The following is a 20,180-nucleotide window of genomic DNA, read 5'->3' as shown; positions in this document are numbered from 1 at the left end:
AATCGTCACTCACACACGTCAACCAATAAAAATTTAGCTGGGACATGGCAGAATTTCATTGTGAAAAAAAAGATGCTACCTGCTACTACTTCCGTACCAATAAAAATTGATCATTTCAACATTGGTGGTAACTTATAAAAACTGAGAAGGGCGGAACAAAACTGGGTTGATTGGCAACACTAAATCCCTAAATTGGCCCTAGTGTGTGAATGTGAGTGTGAATGTTGTCTGTCTATCTGTGTTGGCCCTGCGATGAGGTGGCGACTTGTCCAGGGTGTACCCTGCCTTCCGCCCGATTGTAGCTGAGATAGGCGCCAGCGCCCCCCGCGACCCCGAAAGGGAATAAGCGGTAGAAAAATGGATGGATGGATGGATATATAATGCAGTAACACCCACGTTCATAAAAATATGTAACATGTTTAATATTTACCGTGTTTTGGTCATTTTATGCATTACCGGAACTTCTTTCTCAAGGCATTTATTTCGGTTTTTATAGCAGCACACTTCCGGCCACAATTGTATGTTCCTACTTTCAGAAACAAACGTGAGTGTGTTCTATTCATGGCAGACTTGGTAACAGACAAATAAAATGACTATTCTTGGACAAATGAGGATTCTTTGAGCCCGAATATACCGAGGATGAACTGCTGCTTATAGAAGTGAGCACAATGAGAGGGAGGAACAGACAGAAGCCGAGAGAGTGAGGTCGGCATGACTTGCAGGTAAAAATATGGAACTTGAAGCCAAGCTATGCGGACATACAGCATATGGCATGCCTACCCAAAGTCAACTTGAAAAAACTGTCCATCGAGTGAGTCACTATAATATCGTTCATAATACACGCAGCAAACCATGCCTGTTATTACAACTATATACACTGTCCATTTAGCTTTGTACAAACAAAACATGAAATGTGGGCTAATACTTTAGAGATACTGTACTATAATTATCGTTTAGAAGCAACACAGAGGAAGAAGATTTAATCGGATTTAGCGATTAGGAGTGACAGGTTGTTTGATAAACGTATAGCATGTTCTATATGTTATAGTTATTTGAATGACTCTTACTATAATATGTTACATTAACATACCATGCATGTTCTCAGTTGGTTATTTATGCGTCATATAACGTACACTTATTCAGCCTGTTGTTCACTATTATTTACTTATTTTAAATTGCCTTTCAAATGTCTATTCTTGGTGTTGGAATTTATCAAATAAATTTACCCAAAAAATGCGACTTATTCACTAGTGCGACTTAAATGTTTTTTTTCCTTCTTTATTCTTTATTATGCGACTTATACTCCGGAGCGACTGATAACCCGAAAAATACGGTACTATAACTGTTCTGCAGGAGTGGTTTTGCATTTATATTTAGTACATCTAACAAATTAGCTGTTGCACAGAAATTGCTGTGATAAAGGAGGCAATCACGCCGCAGCTCTGTTCTACATATGTTTGTCAACTAATGTCATACTTGCCAACCCTCTTGGATTTTCCGGGAGACTCCCGAAATTCAGCGCCTCTCCAGAAAACCTCCCGGGACAAATTTTCTCCCGAAAATTTCCCGAAATTCAGGCGGAGCTGGAGGCCACGTCCCCTCCAACTCCATACGGACCTGAGTGAGGACAGCCTGTTTTCACGTCTGCTTTCCCACAATATAAACAGCGTTTCTGCCCAATGACGTTATAACTGTAGAATGATCGAGGGCGAGTTTTTGGTTTCTTATGTGGGTTTATTGTTCGGCATTTTCATTAACGTCCTCCTAGCGCGGTAACAACACACAACACCACGTTTTCGTCTACCGAAAAGCAGTTTGTCTGCCGTAACCAGCAATGCTGTGACACTCTTGAACAGGACAATACTGCCATCTACTGTACATGCACCACAACACCTCCAAGCCACTTCAAACCTTTACTGATATCCTCCTCCATTCACATCCCATCTCCCCGGATTGTAAATAACCTAATGTAAATAATCGAATGTATTTCTAATGTATATTCTTGTTCTTATGCTAATTGAACTCACTATGTTCTCTGCTCGCTGTACATATCCTACTAAGTAAGACCTACACTGTTTCGATGTCCATTTCTCTGTTGATGCAATTGTTGATGACTGAAGTACTGATATCAACCAAAGCTCCTCATCCCACCCCCCGGATTGTAAATAATATAAATAATTCAATGTATGTACCATGATGATTAACTTGTGTGATGACTGTATTATGCTGATAGTATACATTTGTACCATGAATTGATTAACTTGGACCCCGACTTAAACAAGTTGAAAAACTCTCGGGTGTTACCATTTACTGGTCAATTGTATGGAATATGTACTGTACTGTACAATCAATCATGCATATGTGACAATAACATCTACGGCTTTTAGAGAGTGCAGTGCACAACTGTGCACACAACAGCTGTAAATATACTCCTCTCCTCTTAACCACGCCCCACCCCCGACCATGCCCCCCACCTTCCATCTCCTTAAATCGGAGGTCTCAAGGTTGGCAAGTATGACATATCTAGACTGTCAAAAATAAACATATTAGACACATTGTCCATTCTTCAATATAATTTTATAATTTTATATCTGCTGGATGACTTTACGGGATGATTAAAACAAATCAAATAAATGAGTGTTGGTGTCTGTTGGCATTTATTTTGACAACATTAATTTTTTCATTTATATGAAAAAAACGTTTTGCAATATGCATATTCTTGCTTTTGAAACACTCCAACGGACGCTTGCAGTTAGTGGCAACATCTCCAACGAGCGCACTTTCAGCATGCTAAATAAGTGGGTTCTATTGTTGATGCACTGCAGGACTGCCCAGAGTGGGACATTGTTGTCTGTTGCATCAAACGACACAGGTCGAAGCATAAAAACATGACTGTGCAGTAAATGAGTGTTTCATTGGTGAAAGCTACGTCGGATATGCCAAAACCTAATTTCAATAAGGCGGCCTGCACCATTTATTAATTGCACATGCAGTCTCAGTAGATTACATGCAACATGTTCACAATAGTAAGAAACCATTTTAATAGTTACTGTGTCTACCTACACACATAGGATGACATTCAACCCTGTATAACACTAACCCAGTGTGGTGGAAGCTCACCTAGTAAGTGCTGGAACACCTTTGTGCAAGGACATGAAGTTGTTTTTGAGATTGAGATGTGTGAGGTCCTGGCTGAAAAACAGCTGTGCCGGCAGTTCCTCTAGACTGCAGCATGACAGGTCGACTGAGTTTACCCTCTGGGCCGCAATCTGACTCAGCAGGAGGAACGACAGAAAAAGATTCAGTTGTAATTGCGATCGTGTTTAAGTTACATTTAAAAAACATTATCATTGAGTGGCGGTATAAAGAAACTTTACACACTTAAGTATTGTCTCACACCTTTGAGGCCGTTCTGTGCCAGCGGAGGTACTCTGTGTAGGAATCGTAGCTTATGTAGTAGGTCTGGCTCGGGGGACCGGCTGAGCTGAGGGCTAAACAGTGGCTGTGTCTCTTCACCTCATCGACCTGTAATAAAGAACATTAGCTCAGTTACAGCTCATGTTATTCTATTCTGTGTTTTATGTTGCACGATTGCACCAAGTAAAATTCCTAGTTTGTGAACCCGTTCTTGAACAATGGCAATAAAAACTATTCTGATTCTGATCTATTAGGTTCTTTGCAAAACAACCAAATTGTGAATGTCTCTCTTATTTACTGTGCTATCCCAGCTTTGAAAGTTATCTTAGATTATATAGTATTTTTTGAAAACTGAGAAATTCAAAACATGTAATAGTCGGGCAGACTTACATGACAAATGTAAAGCATAACCATAAATATGACTGTATACTAGGGGTGTAACGGTACACAAAAATTTCGGTTCGGTACGTACCTCGGTTTAGAAGTCAAGGTTCGGTTCATTTTTGGTACAGTAAGAAAACAACAATATAAAAATGTTTTGGTTATTTATTTACCACATTTGCAAAATCTTCCACCAAAAATATTTTTCTTAGTGGAATATTTGATGTGAAGTAATGGGAACCTTGGATAGGTCAACAATTCATAATAACATTGATTTTGATTCAATATTATGTTTTGAGCAATGACAGTTTGAAAGAAAAAAAAATCCATCCATCCATCCATTTTCTACCGCTTTCTCCCCTTTGGGGGTCGCAGCGGGCGCTGGTGCCTATCTCAGCTACAATCGGGTGTACCCCGCCTTCCGCCCGATTGTAGCTGAAAAAAAAACCAGCTTCGTTTTATTAGCCAACATTGCAACTTTTTCTAAATTACATTTAACTATTAAGCTTTTTTATTTCACTTTTGTTATGTTTTTGTTTATTTTAATAGTATTTTTAGAATGTGCCGTGGGCCTTTAAAACATTAGCTGCGGGCCGCAAATGGCCTCCGGGGCACAGTTTTGACACCCCTGCTATTGATAATAATAAATAAAATCTGATAAAAATCATAACTCTCTCGCTCTCTCTGTCCCTGCCCCCCCCTAACGAATGCTGCTGCGTGCACAATTTGTTTTTGTTTTTAACCCCTTCTTAACCCCGAACGTACATTGAAAATACACGCAACTCTAACTTAAAATGCCGGATATTTGAGGCATTTAGGAAACTCCACCCGGACAGCCCCGCAAAAGAGGACATATTCGGTGAAAAGAGGAGGTATGGTCAGTCTATCGTAGCCCTGTCGCTGCTAGCATGCCTTGTGTTGTGCCTCGGTGTGCATTGTTTACACAACGTGCGGTACCCTACTTAATATGTCCTTGTGGAAACTCGTTCGGTACACATCCGAACCGAACTGATACCCCCGTACCGAAACGGTTCAATACGAATACACGTACCATTACACCCCTACTGTATACTACTGTTTATATTTTTTTAAAAAGCAATCCATTCATTACACAGTAGATGGGCACAACGACACTGTCTTAGCTGGTGAACTTTTTTCCAAAACCAAATTGACATGTCATTGCAAAAGGAGATGTTCTTTCTCTGGTCTACAGTTCAAGCCCATGTTAGCTTCTCATTATGTACCTTGCCACCAATAAGAGGGAGGATATGGATTTTCCCCATGTGGGCGTGTTTCACAGATGACACAATAAGGCAGGTTCCACTCAGAGTGACTTGACGTTTTGACCAGCGGTTGACAGGCAGTGCAAGTTTCCCTTTGCGAACGTTGAACACCCCGGACAGCTGCACACGCTCCAAACCACCTACAGTTCGTGGTTTTCCTGAAAAGACAGGGAGACTTGTTATACGAAAGAAAGTGCTGCAGATTAAGACAAGTTATTGTCATCTCTTCAGGATTATGTGAATAAACTTCTTTAGGTAACCCACTCTTCCAAAGTCACATGAAAGAACATTGAGTAAAATGAAAGGTTTCGAATTTATTTTGTTTTTAATTGAGGCAAAAAAAAAGTATCCCTTTGCTTGAAGATTAAATCCATTTTTTTCATTTAAATTTTTTTTTTTTTAAAAATGGATTTAATCTTCAAGCAAAGGGATACTTTTTTTTTGCCTCAATTAAAAACAAAATAAATTTAATCTAAAAAATCTAAAAATCTAAATCTTTAATCTAAAAATCTAATTTAATCTAAAAAAAAGTATCCCTTTGCTTGAAGATTAAATACGTATTTAAATCAATCACATACTAATTATTTTTTAATCTTCACTTCTTGATTTTTTTTTTTCATCAAAGTTTACAACGGCAAAAAACACAATACAAGATCGTATCGATAACGGTACTCTGACATTAAATGTTGTGATTGTTCACCATGTCGATTTATTGTTGCAATCCTAATTTAACTTCCTTTTTGTATTACCATTATTTAGTGATGGGCGATATATTGAATATACTCGATATATCGCAGGTTTGTCTCTGTGCGATATAGAAAATGACTATATCGTGATATTCCAGTATACGTTCTCACGCAGTTGCTTTTCGCTGCAGGCATTACACTATAGGCGTTTTTCACTCTTTGTTGTCTCTCCTTCTCACAGAGACAAAAAACAAGCTCACCATGCCACGTATGTTACATACTGCTGCGTGTGCAACGTCATACGTTCTTGCGAAGCAGAGAAGTAGCAGCATGGCTAACAATTAGCTGTGGTGCTAACGGAGCAGTGCGAGTGGTAATACGAGAGAGAGAAGGTGCCAATCTGGTAACAAATGGAGGAATAATTAATTCCCCCAGAAAACAGCACGTGGTCCATCTTCTGCCTATGTAATTTGGCTTTAAGCGGGAAGATGTTGACAGATATAATAGAGTAATATGTAAAGTATGCGGCAAAAGTGTTGCTACAAAAAGAAGCAGCACTACTAATCTGTACCCTAATTTAAAAAGTCAACCGCTAGATAATGAAGAGTGCTTGAAACTCTGCATGTCAAGATCTTGACAGCACTGACTCAATTAAGCCTGGCGCCTTCCATTTGCACATCAACAAAAAATAGTCAACAACCGAAGGAGATAACGTCCGCAGGGACCTACCACATAGCGAAGGCCATACACTATTTGATTTCCTATTATGCAGCTAATTTTTAATTTACAGTTTTTTAAATATCTTGTGTGACATCATGCACAAACGTGCAATTTATTTGTTTTAAAATATTGTAGTGGCATTCTGTACAAAATGTGCATTTAATTTAATGTTTTGGTATGTCTTCTTGGTGACATCATGCACAAAAGTGCACTAATAGCTTTTCTAAAAATGTCTCTGACAATCTTGCACTTTCTGTTTTGAAATTACATGAATGTTTGTGCCACTGCTTAATATTTGTTTACTAAATACAGTTTTGGTAAAGTGACTTAGTTGTGATTTCCCTCTCTGCATGAAAGTCTAAAACGAGCATATATTAATGCAGTAAGTTTTTATTCAAGGCTAAGGCAAACATTGAGATATATATCGTGTATCATGACATGGCCTAAAAATATTGAGGTATTAATAAAAGGCCATATTGCCCAGCCCTATCATTATTCACTATCTTAGATTGAAAACAAATCCTGGCAAACATTGAATCTCTTGACTCTTCTCGGTTGGGACCAACAGTATGATGATTTTGATAGTTGCGTTAAACTTACTAAGCCAAAGTGTTGAATTATAAGAAGGTACATACATTTGGATGTGAACCTGCAAACAGTGGGAGGTTTTTCGTGAAGTCACAGATTGACGGATAGATTTATGTGGCACTTTCTAGTACATGCTCTCTGAGAGTCATCTTCTCTGCTTTGCTCTCTTGTGCAGCCAAGATTGTTGGGCGATGACCGGAGTATTATTTGTTCTCGTTTCATGCTCTCCCGCCTGCTACAATGTCTGTAAAATAAATACTTGTGCGTTCGTTTGTCCACAACATGTTACACATGGACCAGTAGGTACGAAGTTAGATAAACTGCTAATCTCGGACGAAGAAGACAGCAACATTACAACTCGGTCTAAAGAAACAAGAAAAAGTATATAATAAAGCGTTATTGTGCACAATAATCCCATATGTGGGACATGCAGTGAGATAAGTGATGATTCTTTTATGCAGCTCTGTATTGATCCGAGAGTGGGTGGTTGACCTAATGTTGACTGTTAAATTGTTTATGAAATGTATTTTCAACCACGACTGAAAGAAAAATATCAGTGATGTTCATATTTAAGATATACATCTACGCCTATGTTAACCATGCAGAGCAGGATGTTCAATTCTGATTTGTTATGTAATTGTTCACATTACACAAAAAATGCAATGTCTTATGTGGACACAAACTGACCGACATGCAGACATGTCGCTACACCTGTTACACACAAAGCTCCAATTCTAGTAGGTCTCAGACCTGGTATGTTTGTGACAATTTAAAGAGTTTTGTGGAATCAAAGTCAAAATTATCTGAATAGAATTATTGCGTGTAGAACAGGGGTGTCAAACTCAAATACAGATTGGGCCGAAATTTTAAACTGAACAAAGCCGCGGGCCAAGGTTGAATAAATTAACCTTTTAATAGGGATCCAAACAAGTTTTGCATTGAATATTGAACAAACAAGGCTTATATAACTTTATAGTGAAATGCAAAATCCAGTTTCAAATAATAATAATAAAAAAATATACATATCAATTGTATATCAAATAAAATTTTAATAAAAATTGAATGACTATTTTCTATTTGCAGCCTTCTGAGGTAAATATCAAAATAAACTTTTTCCACAGGCTAATAATACATTTGAAAATAAAATAACAATAATGAATTCAAACATTCAAGCCTTGAAGTAGCAAGAGAAAGTGCATGAATAAAACGTTAATTATTGCTCAGTTTGCTCCACTGATTCGCTTTACCACTGAAAATGGAACAAGCAATAATTATATAACTTAGTAGTGCAAAATCAACTTTCAAAAAAAAAAAAAAAACGAAAAAACATCAATGGTAAAATTAATAACATTTAGATAAAACATTTAATGCCTCTTTTCTATTTGCAGCCTTCTGAGGTAACTATCAACATTACATTTTTCCACAGGCTAATAAATCTTAAAATAAAATAACAATGAGATGGGTGAGGTTGAGGGTGGGGGGCAGGGTTAGGTGGTAGCGTGGGGTGCATATTGTAGTGTCCCGGAATAGTTAGTGCTGCAAGGGATTGTGGGTATTTGTTCTGTTGTGTCTATGTTGTGTTACGGTGCGGATGTGTGTTTGTCATTCTTGTTTGGTGTGGGTTCACAGTGCGGCGTATATTTGTAACAGTGTTAAAGTTGTTTATACGGCCACCCTCAGTGTGACCTGTATGGCTGTTGAGCAAGTATGCTGGCATTCACTTAAGTGTGTGTATAAGTCGCATATATTATGTGACTTGGCCGGCACGCTGTTTGTATGGAGGAAAAGCAGACGTAACAACATATTGTAGACAAAGCTAAAGGCAGTGCCTTATAGGCACGCCCCCAATATTGTTGTCCGGGTGGAAATCTGGATAAATTCGGGAGAATGGTTGGAAAATCAGGAGAGTTGGCAAGTATGAGTATTAGCGGCGAATGCAGTGTTGCAGCGGCTCTGCCGCTGTATAGTACCGGCGGGCCAGCTCTAATGTTAATTTGATATTGCCTCAAGGGCCAAATGAAATTGCACGGCGGGCCAAATTTGGCCCGCGGGCCAGAGTTTGACACCCATGGTGTAGAAGATTAAGAAGAAAGAGGGCAATTTTTATTGAGCAATATTTATTTTGCAACTGTCTATTTTGGCAAATAATTATGACGCTCATCACGTATTGTCTGCCTCACAATACGAAGTTCCTGCAGTCCTGGGTTCAAATCCAGGCTCGGGATCTTTCTGTGTGGAGTTTGCATGTTCTCCCCGTGAATGCGTGGGTTCCCTCCGGGTACTCCGGCTTCCTCCCACTTCCAAAGACATGCACCTGGGGATAGGTTGGTTGGCAACACTAAATTGGCCCTAGTGTTTGAATGTGTGTGTGAATGTTGTCTGTCTATCTGTGTTGGCCCTGCAATGAGGTGGCGACTTGTCCAGGGTGTACCACGCCTTCCGCCCGATTGTAGCTGAGATAGGCGCCAGCGCCCCCCGTGACCCCAAAAGGGAATAAGCGGTAGAAAATGGATGGATCACTTTTTGGTTATATATTGGTCGGATTAACAGGACCAATCGTTCAGATTGCAGTTGCATCGGATACATGATATCCACATATAAAAGAGCACTGGGTCGGATTTGAAAATTCTGAATTGTACGTTTATTGACATGAAAATAATTACATACAGGTCACATATGGGCAAAACAATCGGAACTGACCTGCAGTGTGAACAAGGCCTAACAGTATATATTTTGAAAAGATCAATTCTGATACTTTTGGAGAGGGTGCTTCGTGGAAGGTTTAATTTACAATCTGGGAACGCCTCGACCTACAAACTGTTCGCAGACAGACACAGAAAACAGGTTATAAATGGGACCGTGGAGCAAAATTTACACCAAAGCATATCCTGACATAGGCTCCAGCGACCCTAAAAGGGACAGACGGTAAAAAAAGGATAGATGGATGGATGGATATCCAATAAATATTATCTAGACCAGGGGTTGGCAACCTTTAGCATTCAAAAAGCCACTTGAGCCCTCTCCCACCAAATAAAACCCACTTCGAGTCGCAAACTCTGATCTCTAAAACGACGAGAACACCATTTTCACTGCAGTTTAATTACACTTATTGTATACCATTTATGAAATCATACACTCGGCAGAAAAGGACTCCAAGTATTTTTGCTCTGATCAGCTTTCTCCAGCAGGTCCGAAACTGCTCCTTATTGTCATCTCCAGCTGGGTATTTTCTGTGAATATTGTGCTTGTCCTGGAAATGGCTTTCAACATTTAATTTTTACTTTGTTTTCTGTTTTCTCCCCACATATTAAGTGCAAAGGTGAACCAACTTCATCTACAATGAAAGCCAATTCATCCGTCCATGAAGCTTTAAATGTTTTATTTTCATTAGAAATGTTTTTCTTTTTTATCTGTCCATTGCTAGCTTAATGGGGGTTGACCGCTAAACACAATACAATTGCTTGGCAACAAAAGATGACCAGTGGGGTGTGATGTACGACAAAATAATAAAATGTTTTATTTTTATATTACAAGACCACCGAACTCCATAAAATAACAAGTGTTACATTAAATCAAATAACTAAATAGGCATGAAAGAGTAACATTCGGCTCAAAAGCCACGGGTTCCGGGCTCCTGACCAAGACCACAAGGAAGTGTGTTGAATGTTAATTATAATCATTATAGGTCCCTTTCTCTCTAGTTTACACTGGAGAATGCAATACTCATATTACAACATCTAGCTTGAAAGGTTTGTAGATATATTTTTGGAATGACAGCCTTCGACTCATTACCAAGCACAATTGTCATTAACATATCATAGTTATTGAATGTTTTCTTATAAATATTTTAAAAGTCCACAAATATTAATAACAAATTTACGCTTTTTAAGCTAAACATTCCGGTCCGAAGAAGACATGGATTAATAAGATATGCATAAACAACAGTGATTGAGGTGTACAATAGCTTCATGTACTTGCAACTGTTATCTAACGCGACAGTATATTAAATTATTATAGACAAAAGCAGTGGTTAGTTTCAGTTTCGAGTTTGGCTATGGCAACAACATATTTAGATGTCAGTCCGTTAGTCCAGTGGTTCTCAAATGGGGGTACGCATACCCCTGGGGGTACTTGAAGGTATGCCAAGCGGTATGTGAGATTTTTTTTAAATATTCTAAAAATAGCAACAATTCAACAATACTTTATAAATCTATTTATTGAATAATACTGCAACGTAATATGAATGTAAGTTTGTAAACTGTGAAAAGAAATGCAACAATGCAGTATTCAGTGTTGACAGCTAGATTTTTTGTGGACATGTTCCATAAATATTGATGTTAAAGATTTATTTTTTCGTGAAGAAATGTTTAGAATTAAGTTCATGAATCCAGATGGATCTCTATTACAATCCCCAAAGAGGGCACTTTAAGTTGATGATTACTTCTATGTGTAGAAAACTTTTTTTTATAATTGAATCACCTGTTTATTTTTAATATTTTTAGTTATTTTTATATCTTTTTTTCAAAATAGTTCAAGAAAGACCATTACAAATTAGCAATATTTTTGCACTGTTATGAAATTCAATTAATCAGAAACTGATGACATAGTGCTGTATTTACTTCATCTCCTTTTTTCAACCAAAAATGCTTAGCTCTGATTAGGGGGTACTTCAATTAAAAAAAATGTTTGCAGGGGGTACATCACTGAAAAAGGGTTGAGAACCACTGCGCTAGTCCAAGGAGCATCCCGTTAATCTGGTTGCAGTGAAGAATAAAAAAAAAGTAATAAATAAAAAAATACAAAAAAGGTTTTATTACCAAGGGCTAAATTATAGCAATTAATTTTTAAGTATTTCAAAAGACTGTTTGCAACATTTACAAAGATGCCTAGTGGTCGTCAACTTTCCAATGTATTTCACACAGACCCTTCTCCTACGTAATGACGTACCTGCATACAGTGGGGCAAAAAGAGTATTTAGTCAGCCACTGGTTGTGCAAGTTGTCCCACTTAAAATGATGACAGAACAGAGGTCTGTAATTTTCATCATAGGTACACTTCAACTGTGAGAGACAGAATGTGAAAAGAAAATCCAGGAATTCACATTGTAGGAATTTTAAAGAATTTATTTGGAAATTATGGTGGAAAATAAGTATTTGGTCAACCATTCAAAGCTCTCACTGATGGAAGGAGGTTTTGGCTCAAAATCTCACGATACATGGCCCCATTCATTCTTTCCTTAACACGGATCAATCGACCTGTCCCCTTAGCAGAAAAACAGCCCCAAACCATGATGTTTTCACCCCCATGCTTCACAGTAGGTATAGTGTTCTTGGGATGCAACTCAGTATTCTTCTTCCTTCAAACACGACGAGTCGAGTTTATACCAAAAAGTTCTATTTTGGTTTCATCTGACCACATGACATTCTCCCAATCCTCTGCTGTATCATCCATGTGCTCTCTGGCAAACTTCAGACGGGCCTGGACATGCACTGGCTTAAGCAAGGGGGCTACGTCTGGCACTGCAGGATTTGATTCCCTGTTGGCGTAGTGTGTTACTGATGGTAACCTTTGTTACTTTGGTCCCAGCTCTCTGCAGGTCATTCACCTGGTCCCCCCGTGGGGTTGTGGGATTTTTGCTAACCGTTCTCATGATCATTTTGACCCCACGGGATGAGATCTTGCGTGGAGCCCCAGATCGAGGGAATTTATCAGTGGATCATTGCTCCCACAGTTCATTTTTTCACACCAAGCTGCTTGCCTATAGTAGATTCACTCTTCCCAGTCTGGTGCAGGTCTACAATTATTTTCCTGGTGTCCTTCGACAGCTCTTTGGTCTTGGCCATAGTGGAGTTTGGAGTCTGACTGTTTGAGACTGTGGACAGGTGTCTTTTATACAAATAACGAGTTCAAACAAGTGCCATTAATACAGGTAACGAGTGGAGGACAGAAGAGCTTCTTAAAGAAGAAGTTACAGGTCTGTGAGAGCCATAGATCTTCCTTGTTTGAAGTGACCAAATACTTATTTTCCACCATAATTTACAAATAAATTCTTTAAAATTCCTACAAAGTGAATTCCTGGATTTTTTTCCCACATTCTGTCTCTCACCGTTGAAGTGTACCTATGATGAAAATTACAGACCTCTGTCAACATTTTAAGTGGGAGAACTTGCACATTCGGGTGGCTGACTAAATACTTTTTTGCCCCACTGTACGTACGTAGCACATCCACGTGCAATAGCTTCTGGTGTTGTTAGCTAATAATAGTTATTTAGATATCCAGTATTAGCTTTCATTTAATGTATATTTTATCACTGGGGTCTCCAAACTTTTTTTACTCGGGGGCTGCATTGGGTTAAAAAATTTTGACCAGGTGTCGGGAGTGCCCCGCCTTCCGCCTGAGTGCAGCTGAGATAGGCCTCGGCACACCCTGCAACCCTAAAGGAGACAAGCGGTGGAAAAATGGATGGATGAATATAAATTCCTCACGCACTAATTGACTAACAGAGTGTGCACTCGTCGCATGCTCGCCAGACACTGTGGCGCGATGATGTCATGGTATCGATGGGAAAATGCATTTCTAGACAATCTGATTTGCCTTAGCGGCTTGGAGACCCCGACAGTAACAAGCGGAAGAAAATAGACTAGAAAGGACAAATTTAAAAAAAAAAAAAACTTCCCGCGGGCCGGATTATGGACGCTGGCGGGCCGTATTCAGCCTGCGGGCCATAGTTTGGGGACTCCTGATCTAAACTTCACCGCTGCCGGGTATTTTTTTCTATACTTTTTTTGTAATATTTTCAGAATGTGGTTGTTCTATTTTTGGCCAAAGTAAGACAACGAGAACAATCTGAAGTTGTCTTTGTTTTTTTTGTTTCAATGCCATGATGTTAATAGTCCGGCCCGCGTCTGCACAGATTTCCCTCCATGCGGCCCCTGAGCTCAAATGAGTTGGACACCCCTAAAGTACAGCAATTACAGTATATGTAACAGCTGCAGCAAAAATAGAGAGTAGATCCAGTAGAAAATAGACATTATAAACAAAGAAAGTTAGCTAACATAGAAGCAGTCAGACAAGTAAAAAATTAAAAATTGAGACTTCCCGTGGGCCGGATTTTGGGGACCCTGTTCTATCATAACAACAACATGACTCCAAATTGTCTGTTGCTTTTCTTGGACTACTTTTGTGTGTATGCAAGCACTACCTGATGGGACCGAATGAGTGACAGCCCTTAACACCAACCATTTTATTAAATGTGAATTTAAAAAAAAAAAGAGTTCTATATAAACTTGGTAATTGTAAAAAATGTTAATAATTGTCAAACAAATGTGTTCTGTTAATAGTAACAAGCCAGCCGGTGGTGTTCTTGTTATAGGTTTTACTGTGTAAAATGTTACTGTGAGGAAGTTGCAAACACCCCCTTTAACTTGTCTACCAATCGTTTTAAAAGTTGATGACAAGTTGAGTATCAAAATAGTTTACGTTAGGAGCAAGTTAGCAACCATGCATGACAACATAAGGACGGGAATTACATCTTCTGTTTTTGTGTACACACTACACACATACCGGATGCTTCCCGATGTGTCATTCTACCGGCTTATTTACAGAGAGAAAAGCAAAACACTGAGTTTTGTCCCACCAGGACAGGGATCTGCTACTTCCGGCTCTTTCGTGCCTCTGCTCTGGCTCCCTTTGGTTTGCCTTTGACGCAACATTTCAATAAATAATGGCTATTTAATTGGAATTAATTATATTTAATTTAGTTAGTTTAATTTTTATGTTACAATTGTTATTTTGGAGAGTTCTGTGATCTCATAATATAAAAAAAAAAAATAAAAATAAAAATATTTTGATATATTGTCGATAGAAATGTATGTCAGACCCCCTAAGTGTCATCTTTTGTCAAGCAATTGTATTTTTTTTTTTCAACGATCAACATCCGGTAAGCTAGCAATTTATTGCTTCATGGACAGATTAATTTGCCTTCATTGTTGACGAGGTTGGTGCTTAATATGTTGGGAGAAAATAGAAAATCGAATGTTGAAGACATTTCCACAACACACAGCATTTGCAAAAAAAAATTACCAGCTGGAGATGACCGAAAAAGAACAGTTTTGGAACTGCTGCGGAATATTGATTAGAGCAAAATAACTTAAGTTAACTATGAGTCGTTTTCTGTCTAGTATTAGATTTTATAAATGCTATTTTATAAATGTAATGAGACTATAAGTGGCGTTATCGTCATTATAGGGATCAAACAGAGTTTGTGGCTCTTAGTGGGAAGTGGGCTCAAATGGCTCTTTGAAGGTTGCCGACCCCTGCACTAGTACAATTGTAAACACACATGTAACAGCCTGTTACATGAAAGAGTCTCTGCAGGTTTCAACATGTCCAATTTAAGACCAACTTGAAAATAATTTAAGACCATTTCACATCCATACGGACAAAAAAAATACAACGACAAAGTAAATTCAGAGGTCCAGGATGAATCGTAAGTATATGAATTCATTCGATGCTCTTTCACACTGGAAAACAAAATGGTTTTACTACCTAAATACACCAGGAGCTTCTCTAGTGTAAACTAATTGAAAAGAATATTAGCAAACATCCGAACAGCCAATTTTCTGATTTGCCAGAGAAGTGTTTTCTTGCAAAAAGGGGCAGTGTTCTTCATATCAAGTATTTTCAATGTCCTTTGTGTTCTTTGATGTTTCCCTCTTACACACGTGTGCTATGGGTATGAGTTGTTTTTCCCTTGGCCTCAGTCTGGACCGCAAAGTTCAGACCGATATCCCCCCATTAGCTACCTGTATCTCCCTTTTTTTTGTAAGGGGCGCCGGAAGTTGGCAGACCCGTCAGCGGTCCTGTTCTGTCCCCCTGTAATGTTTGTCTGATCTTGAATGGGATTGTGCTAAAAAATTTAATTTCCCCTCTGGGATTAATAAAGTATATCTGATTCTGATTCTGATTTTCATGCAACATCAATATCAGCAGTGGTAGAGGAAAACACAACAATGTATTGTCTGTGAAAGGGACATTTAGCATCTGTGCTGAAGCTAAATGGTTAACTTTGGTAATGTTTTGTTCAGCTGAGAGAATGAAGAAAACAGATAAAAACATCTACAGTACTAGTGTGTCTGCACAAAGTTGTGCAAAACAGAGTGCAGACAGCGATTGTCTAAAAAGAAAGAAGGCGATCATGGCTTGCAAGCCTCAAACAGAATTTGGATGTGAATAATGAGGATAACATTCAAATGTGCTCAGCTCATTTTGCCTCTGGTATGCATGAATACATTTTGACCTGTTTTTTTTTGTGTGATTTTTAAAAAAAAAAATGCTAATACACAAGGATTCGTTTTTATTTAGGTAGTTACGTTATAGCGTCCTCAAAAATCGAAACATTTCTGACTGACTGAAGTTTATGCGTGTTTTAAATAAAAGTAACGTCCAAAGATTTTTAAGACCTTTCTCAAATTGTATTTAAGACCTTTTAGGAGAACTTTAGACATTTTAAGGTCTTAAATTCAAATGATTGGATTTAAGACTTTTTAAGACCTTGCGGATACCCTAGAACAGTGGTTCTCAACCTTTTTTCAGTGATGTACCCCTTGTGAACATTTTTTTTAATTCAAGTACCCCCTAATCAGAGCAAAGCATTTTTGGTTGAAAAAAAGAGATAAAGAAGTAAAATATGGCATTATGTCATCGGTTTCTGATTTATTAAATTGTATAACAGTGCAAAATTTGCTAACTTGTAATGGTCTTTCTTGAACTATTTGAAAAAAAACATAAAAATAACTAAAAACTTGTTGAAAAATTAAGAATGATTCAATTATAAATAAAGATTTCTACACATAGAAGTAATCATCAACTTAAAGTGCCCTCTTTTAGGATTGTAATAGAGATCCATCTGGATTCATGAACTTAATTCTAAACATTTCTTCACAAAAAAAGAAATCTTTAACATCAATATTTATGGAACATGTCCACAAAAAATCTAGCTGTCAACACTGAACATTGCATTGTTGCATTTCTTTTCACAGTTTATGAACTTACATTCATATCTTGTTGAAGTACTCCATCCATCCATCCATTTTCTACCACTTATTCCCTTTTGGGGTCACGGGGGGCGCTGGCGCCTATCTCAGCTACAATCGGGCGGAAGGCGGGGTACAACCTGGACAAGTCGCCACCTCATCGCAGGGCCAACACAGATAGACAACATTCACACTCACATTCACACACTAGGGCCCATTTAGTGTTGCCAATCAACCTATCCCCAGGTGCATGTCTTTGGAAGTGGGAGGAAGCCGGAGTACCCGGAGGGAACCCACGCATTCACGGGGAGAACATGCAAACTCCACACAGAAAGATCCCGAGCCTGGATTTGAACACAGGACTGCAGGACCTTCGTATTGTGAGGCAGACGCACTAACCCCTCTGCCACCGTGAAGCCCCCTTGTTGAAGTACTATTCAATAAATATATTTATAAAGGATTTTTGAAATGTTGCTTTTTTTAGAAAATGTTTAAAAAATCTCACGTACCCCTTGGCATACCTTCAAGTAATCCCAGGGGTACGCGTACCCCAATTTGAGAACCACTGCCCAAGAATAAACACAATAGAGTACATAAAACAGTGGGATTGAATTAACACAAACTGGTGCACCACTACTGACCTGCTACAGCTTGCAAAAAACTCACTAACACCTCATGTTCATGATACAGGGTAACAAAATGAAAATATCAATCAATCAATCAATGTTTACTTGTATAGCCCTAAATCACTAGTGTCTCAAAGGGCTGCACAAACCACTACGACATCCTCGGTAGGCCCACATAAAGGCAAGGAAAACTCACACCCAGTGGGACATCGGTGACAATAATGACCCAGTGGGACGTCGGTGACAATGATGACTATGAGAACCTTGGAGAGGAGGAAAGCAATGGATGTCGAGCGGGTCTAACATGATACTGTGAAAGTTCAATCCATAATGGATCCAACACAGTCGCGAGAGTCCAGTCCAAAAATACACAAGCAAGTACAGTAGATACAGTTTTCAGTACTCACCAAAGTAGAAACGAATCAGGCATCCAATACCCGGGTTCATCCCCTCCTCTTGCACCCTCCATGGGTCTTCGAAACCCAAGTTCGTCAAGTACTCATTTAATATTTGCAGAGGCTTCTCCTCATCTTGTACATGTCGCACAACTCCACCGTGTAGCTGGACAAAAAGAGATGGTGTTGGGCTAGTACTGGTGTGCTCCGGCCATTCTCTGATAGTGTCAGACGATGCTTGGCTGCTCAGGGGCCTCGTCAGAGAGCTGCTGGAGAATTTGGAGGGATGTCGGACGGGTGAATCGTTGCAGTACCCAACCACAGCCTCACTGTCGACATCTAATGTGCTTATCAATTGCTCTGGGGTGTTTGCCAGGTCCGTCGTCGCAGACAGATCCGCGGGGGACTTGCATACGGACCGGGCTGGAGAGGACGTGAGCTCGATCTCATCTGAGGAGCTCTCAAAAGGGTCAGGTCCCTCCGGGGCGCTGTCACAGTTGGGGCTCAACGCCGACGAGTCCGTGGTCAGCGAGTCTTGGTGCGCTGTGCTTTTCGGTCCCCCCGGGCTGAAGTCCTCACAAGTGCTGCTCTCTATATCGGATCCAGAGTTGACAAGAAAACAGTCCGGCCCGCTCAAGTTCAAATCCACACCAACGTCATTCAGGCAGACCTCGGATGAAGAGTTGCTCGCAGTTCGATCATCTAAAAACGGGTTAGATGACAGTTTAGAATCAAAATAATGGTTTGTGCTACTGTTATATTGAAGGGATCCGTTCTCTTCTGGCTTTAAGTCTTTAGGATACAATCCTGCACTATGCATGTCATCAGTTTGTTCAACACTAGTTTTACAGCTATTTACATCAGTAGTGGTCACGCAGTTGATTCTCAAAACAGCCCCAGCTTTACTGGCTTCCAGTTTGCCGGCCAACTCTTTAGCAGTAGTGTCCACGGTGCACAGCACGGGCCGTGGGTAGGAAGGTGTCAGCCAGTCGTGGACGTGAATACAACCCCGTTTAGGATCCGATCGCACCCATCCCCGGTCGGAGGCCAGAAGTTGCTTCGACTGCTTCTGCCTGAGGAAGGTTTTCCTATCCAGGCTGAGGGTGCTGAGCGGCGACGCCGAAGGAGCAGGAGCGCCCGACTCGGCGGGGGACACCCCGGGAGAGAAGCCGGTCGGCGGGGAGCCCAAAGACAGATTCCGCTTGTGCCGCTGGCGCTTCTTGCTCAGCAAGGAGTTGGCGGAAGCGCCGCCGTTCCCTGGCTTCACGGCCGGCATGTTGATATTTTTGCCCACACCGCCGATGGCGTTGGCAACTTGGTTCTGATAAATCCCATTCCTGATGGCGATCTGCAGAAGGGAGGTGGCCGCGATTCCCTTCCCTAAGAGTTTCGCCTCGGCGCCGTCATCTTCCCCGGCGGACGGTCGCTTCCCTCCGGATAGCGCCGCAAATCCACCGGATTTGGCCGGAACGCCGTCATGACCGAGCTCTGGCGTCCACTGCGGTGTTTGCGAAGTTGAAAGAGCGCCGCACTCGTCTTCCTTCACACGTTCCATCCCGTTAGCCCGCAGGTGAAGGCTAGCCCCCCCGTTAGCACGTGCTAACCAGCCGCTTTTTAACCCGGCCGAAGTGAAGGCGACTTGCCGTTAGCCGAGCAATGCTAAGGCGCTGCGTAGTTAAGTCCCGAAAAAAGAGTTACGGCGCCGCGTCACCCCATTCTTAAATACCTCCGTTGGCTCTCCGGTGAGAGCTCAGATGTTAAAGGCAGCTCGTCGCCATGGAAGCCGCCGCGAGAAGACGGGATGATTGACGGCCAGTGAGCAGGGCAGGGCTGGTCTCATTGGATATGAGTTACGGCGCGTTCAGGGTCAAACAAATAATCGGAAATTTTGCATCGCAAGTTAAAACGCTCAGAAAAAAACGTGTGGCAGTAACAAAATACAGCAGTGGTCCCCAACCACGGGAAGAAGTTTTTATTAATATTTTTTATTTTTATTTTTTAACATTTTTTTATTTTTATTTTTTAACATTTTTTTATTTTATTTTATTT

General features: G+C 40.1%; 1 protein-coding gene across 1 annotated transcript in view; it reads right to left on the bottom strand.

Moving 5' to 3' along the window:
• The window catches only part of LOC133540823 (PH domain leucine-rich repeat protein phosphatase 1-like), a 64,701-nt gene extending 44,740 nt beyond the window's left edge, over positions 1-19,961 (bottom strand). The window contains exons 1-4 of the mRNA XM_061883773.1: positions 18,144-19,961; positions 5,043-5,239; positions 3,400-3,525; positions 3,121-3,269 (exon numbers count right to left, since the gene is read on the bottom strand). Of these exons, the coding sequence (XP_061739757.1) occupies positions 3,121-3,269; positions 3,400-3,525; positions 5,043-5,239; positions 18,144-19,686 (2,015 nt within the window). The 5' untranslated portion in view covers positions 19,687-19,961. The remainder of the gene's footprint in view (positions 1-3,120; positions 3,270-3,399; positions 3,526-5,042; positions 5,240-18,143) is intronic.
• Between the last annotated feature and the right edge of the window lie 219 nt (positions 19,962-20,180).

This window comes from Nerophis ophidion, linkage group LG22, assembly GCF_033978795.1.
Source record: "Nerophis ophidion isolate RoL-2023_Sa linkage group LG22, RoL_Noph_v1.0, whole genome shotgun sequence".
Taxonomy (NCBI): domain Eukaryota; kingdom Metazoa; phylum Chordata; class Actinopteri; order Syngnathiformes; family Syngnathidae; genus Nerophis; species Nerophis ophidion.
The sequence above is the reverse complement of the archived record's forward strand: the minus strand, read 5'-3'. Positions and strand labels throughout refer to the sequence as shown.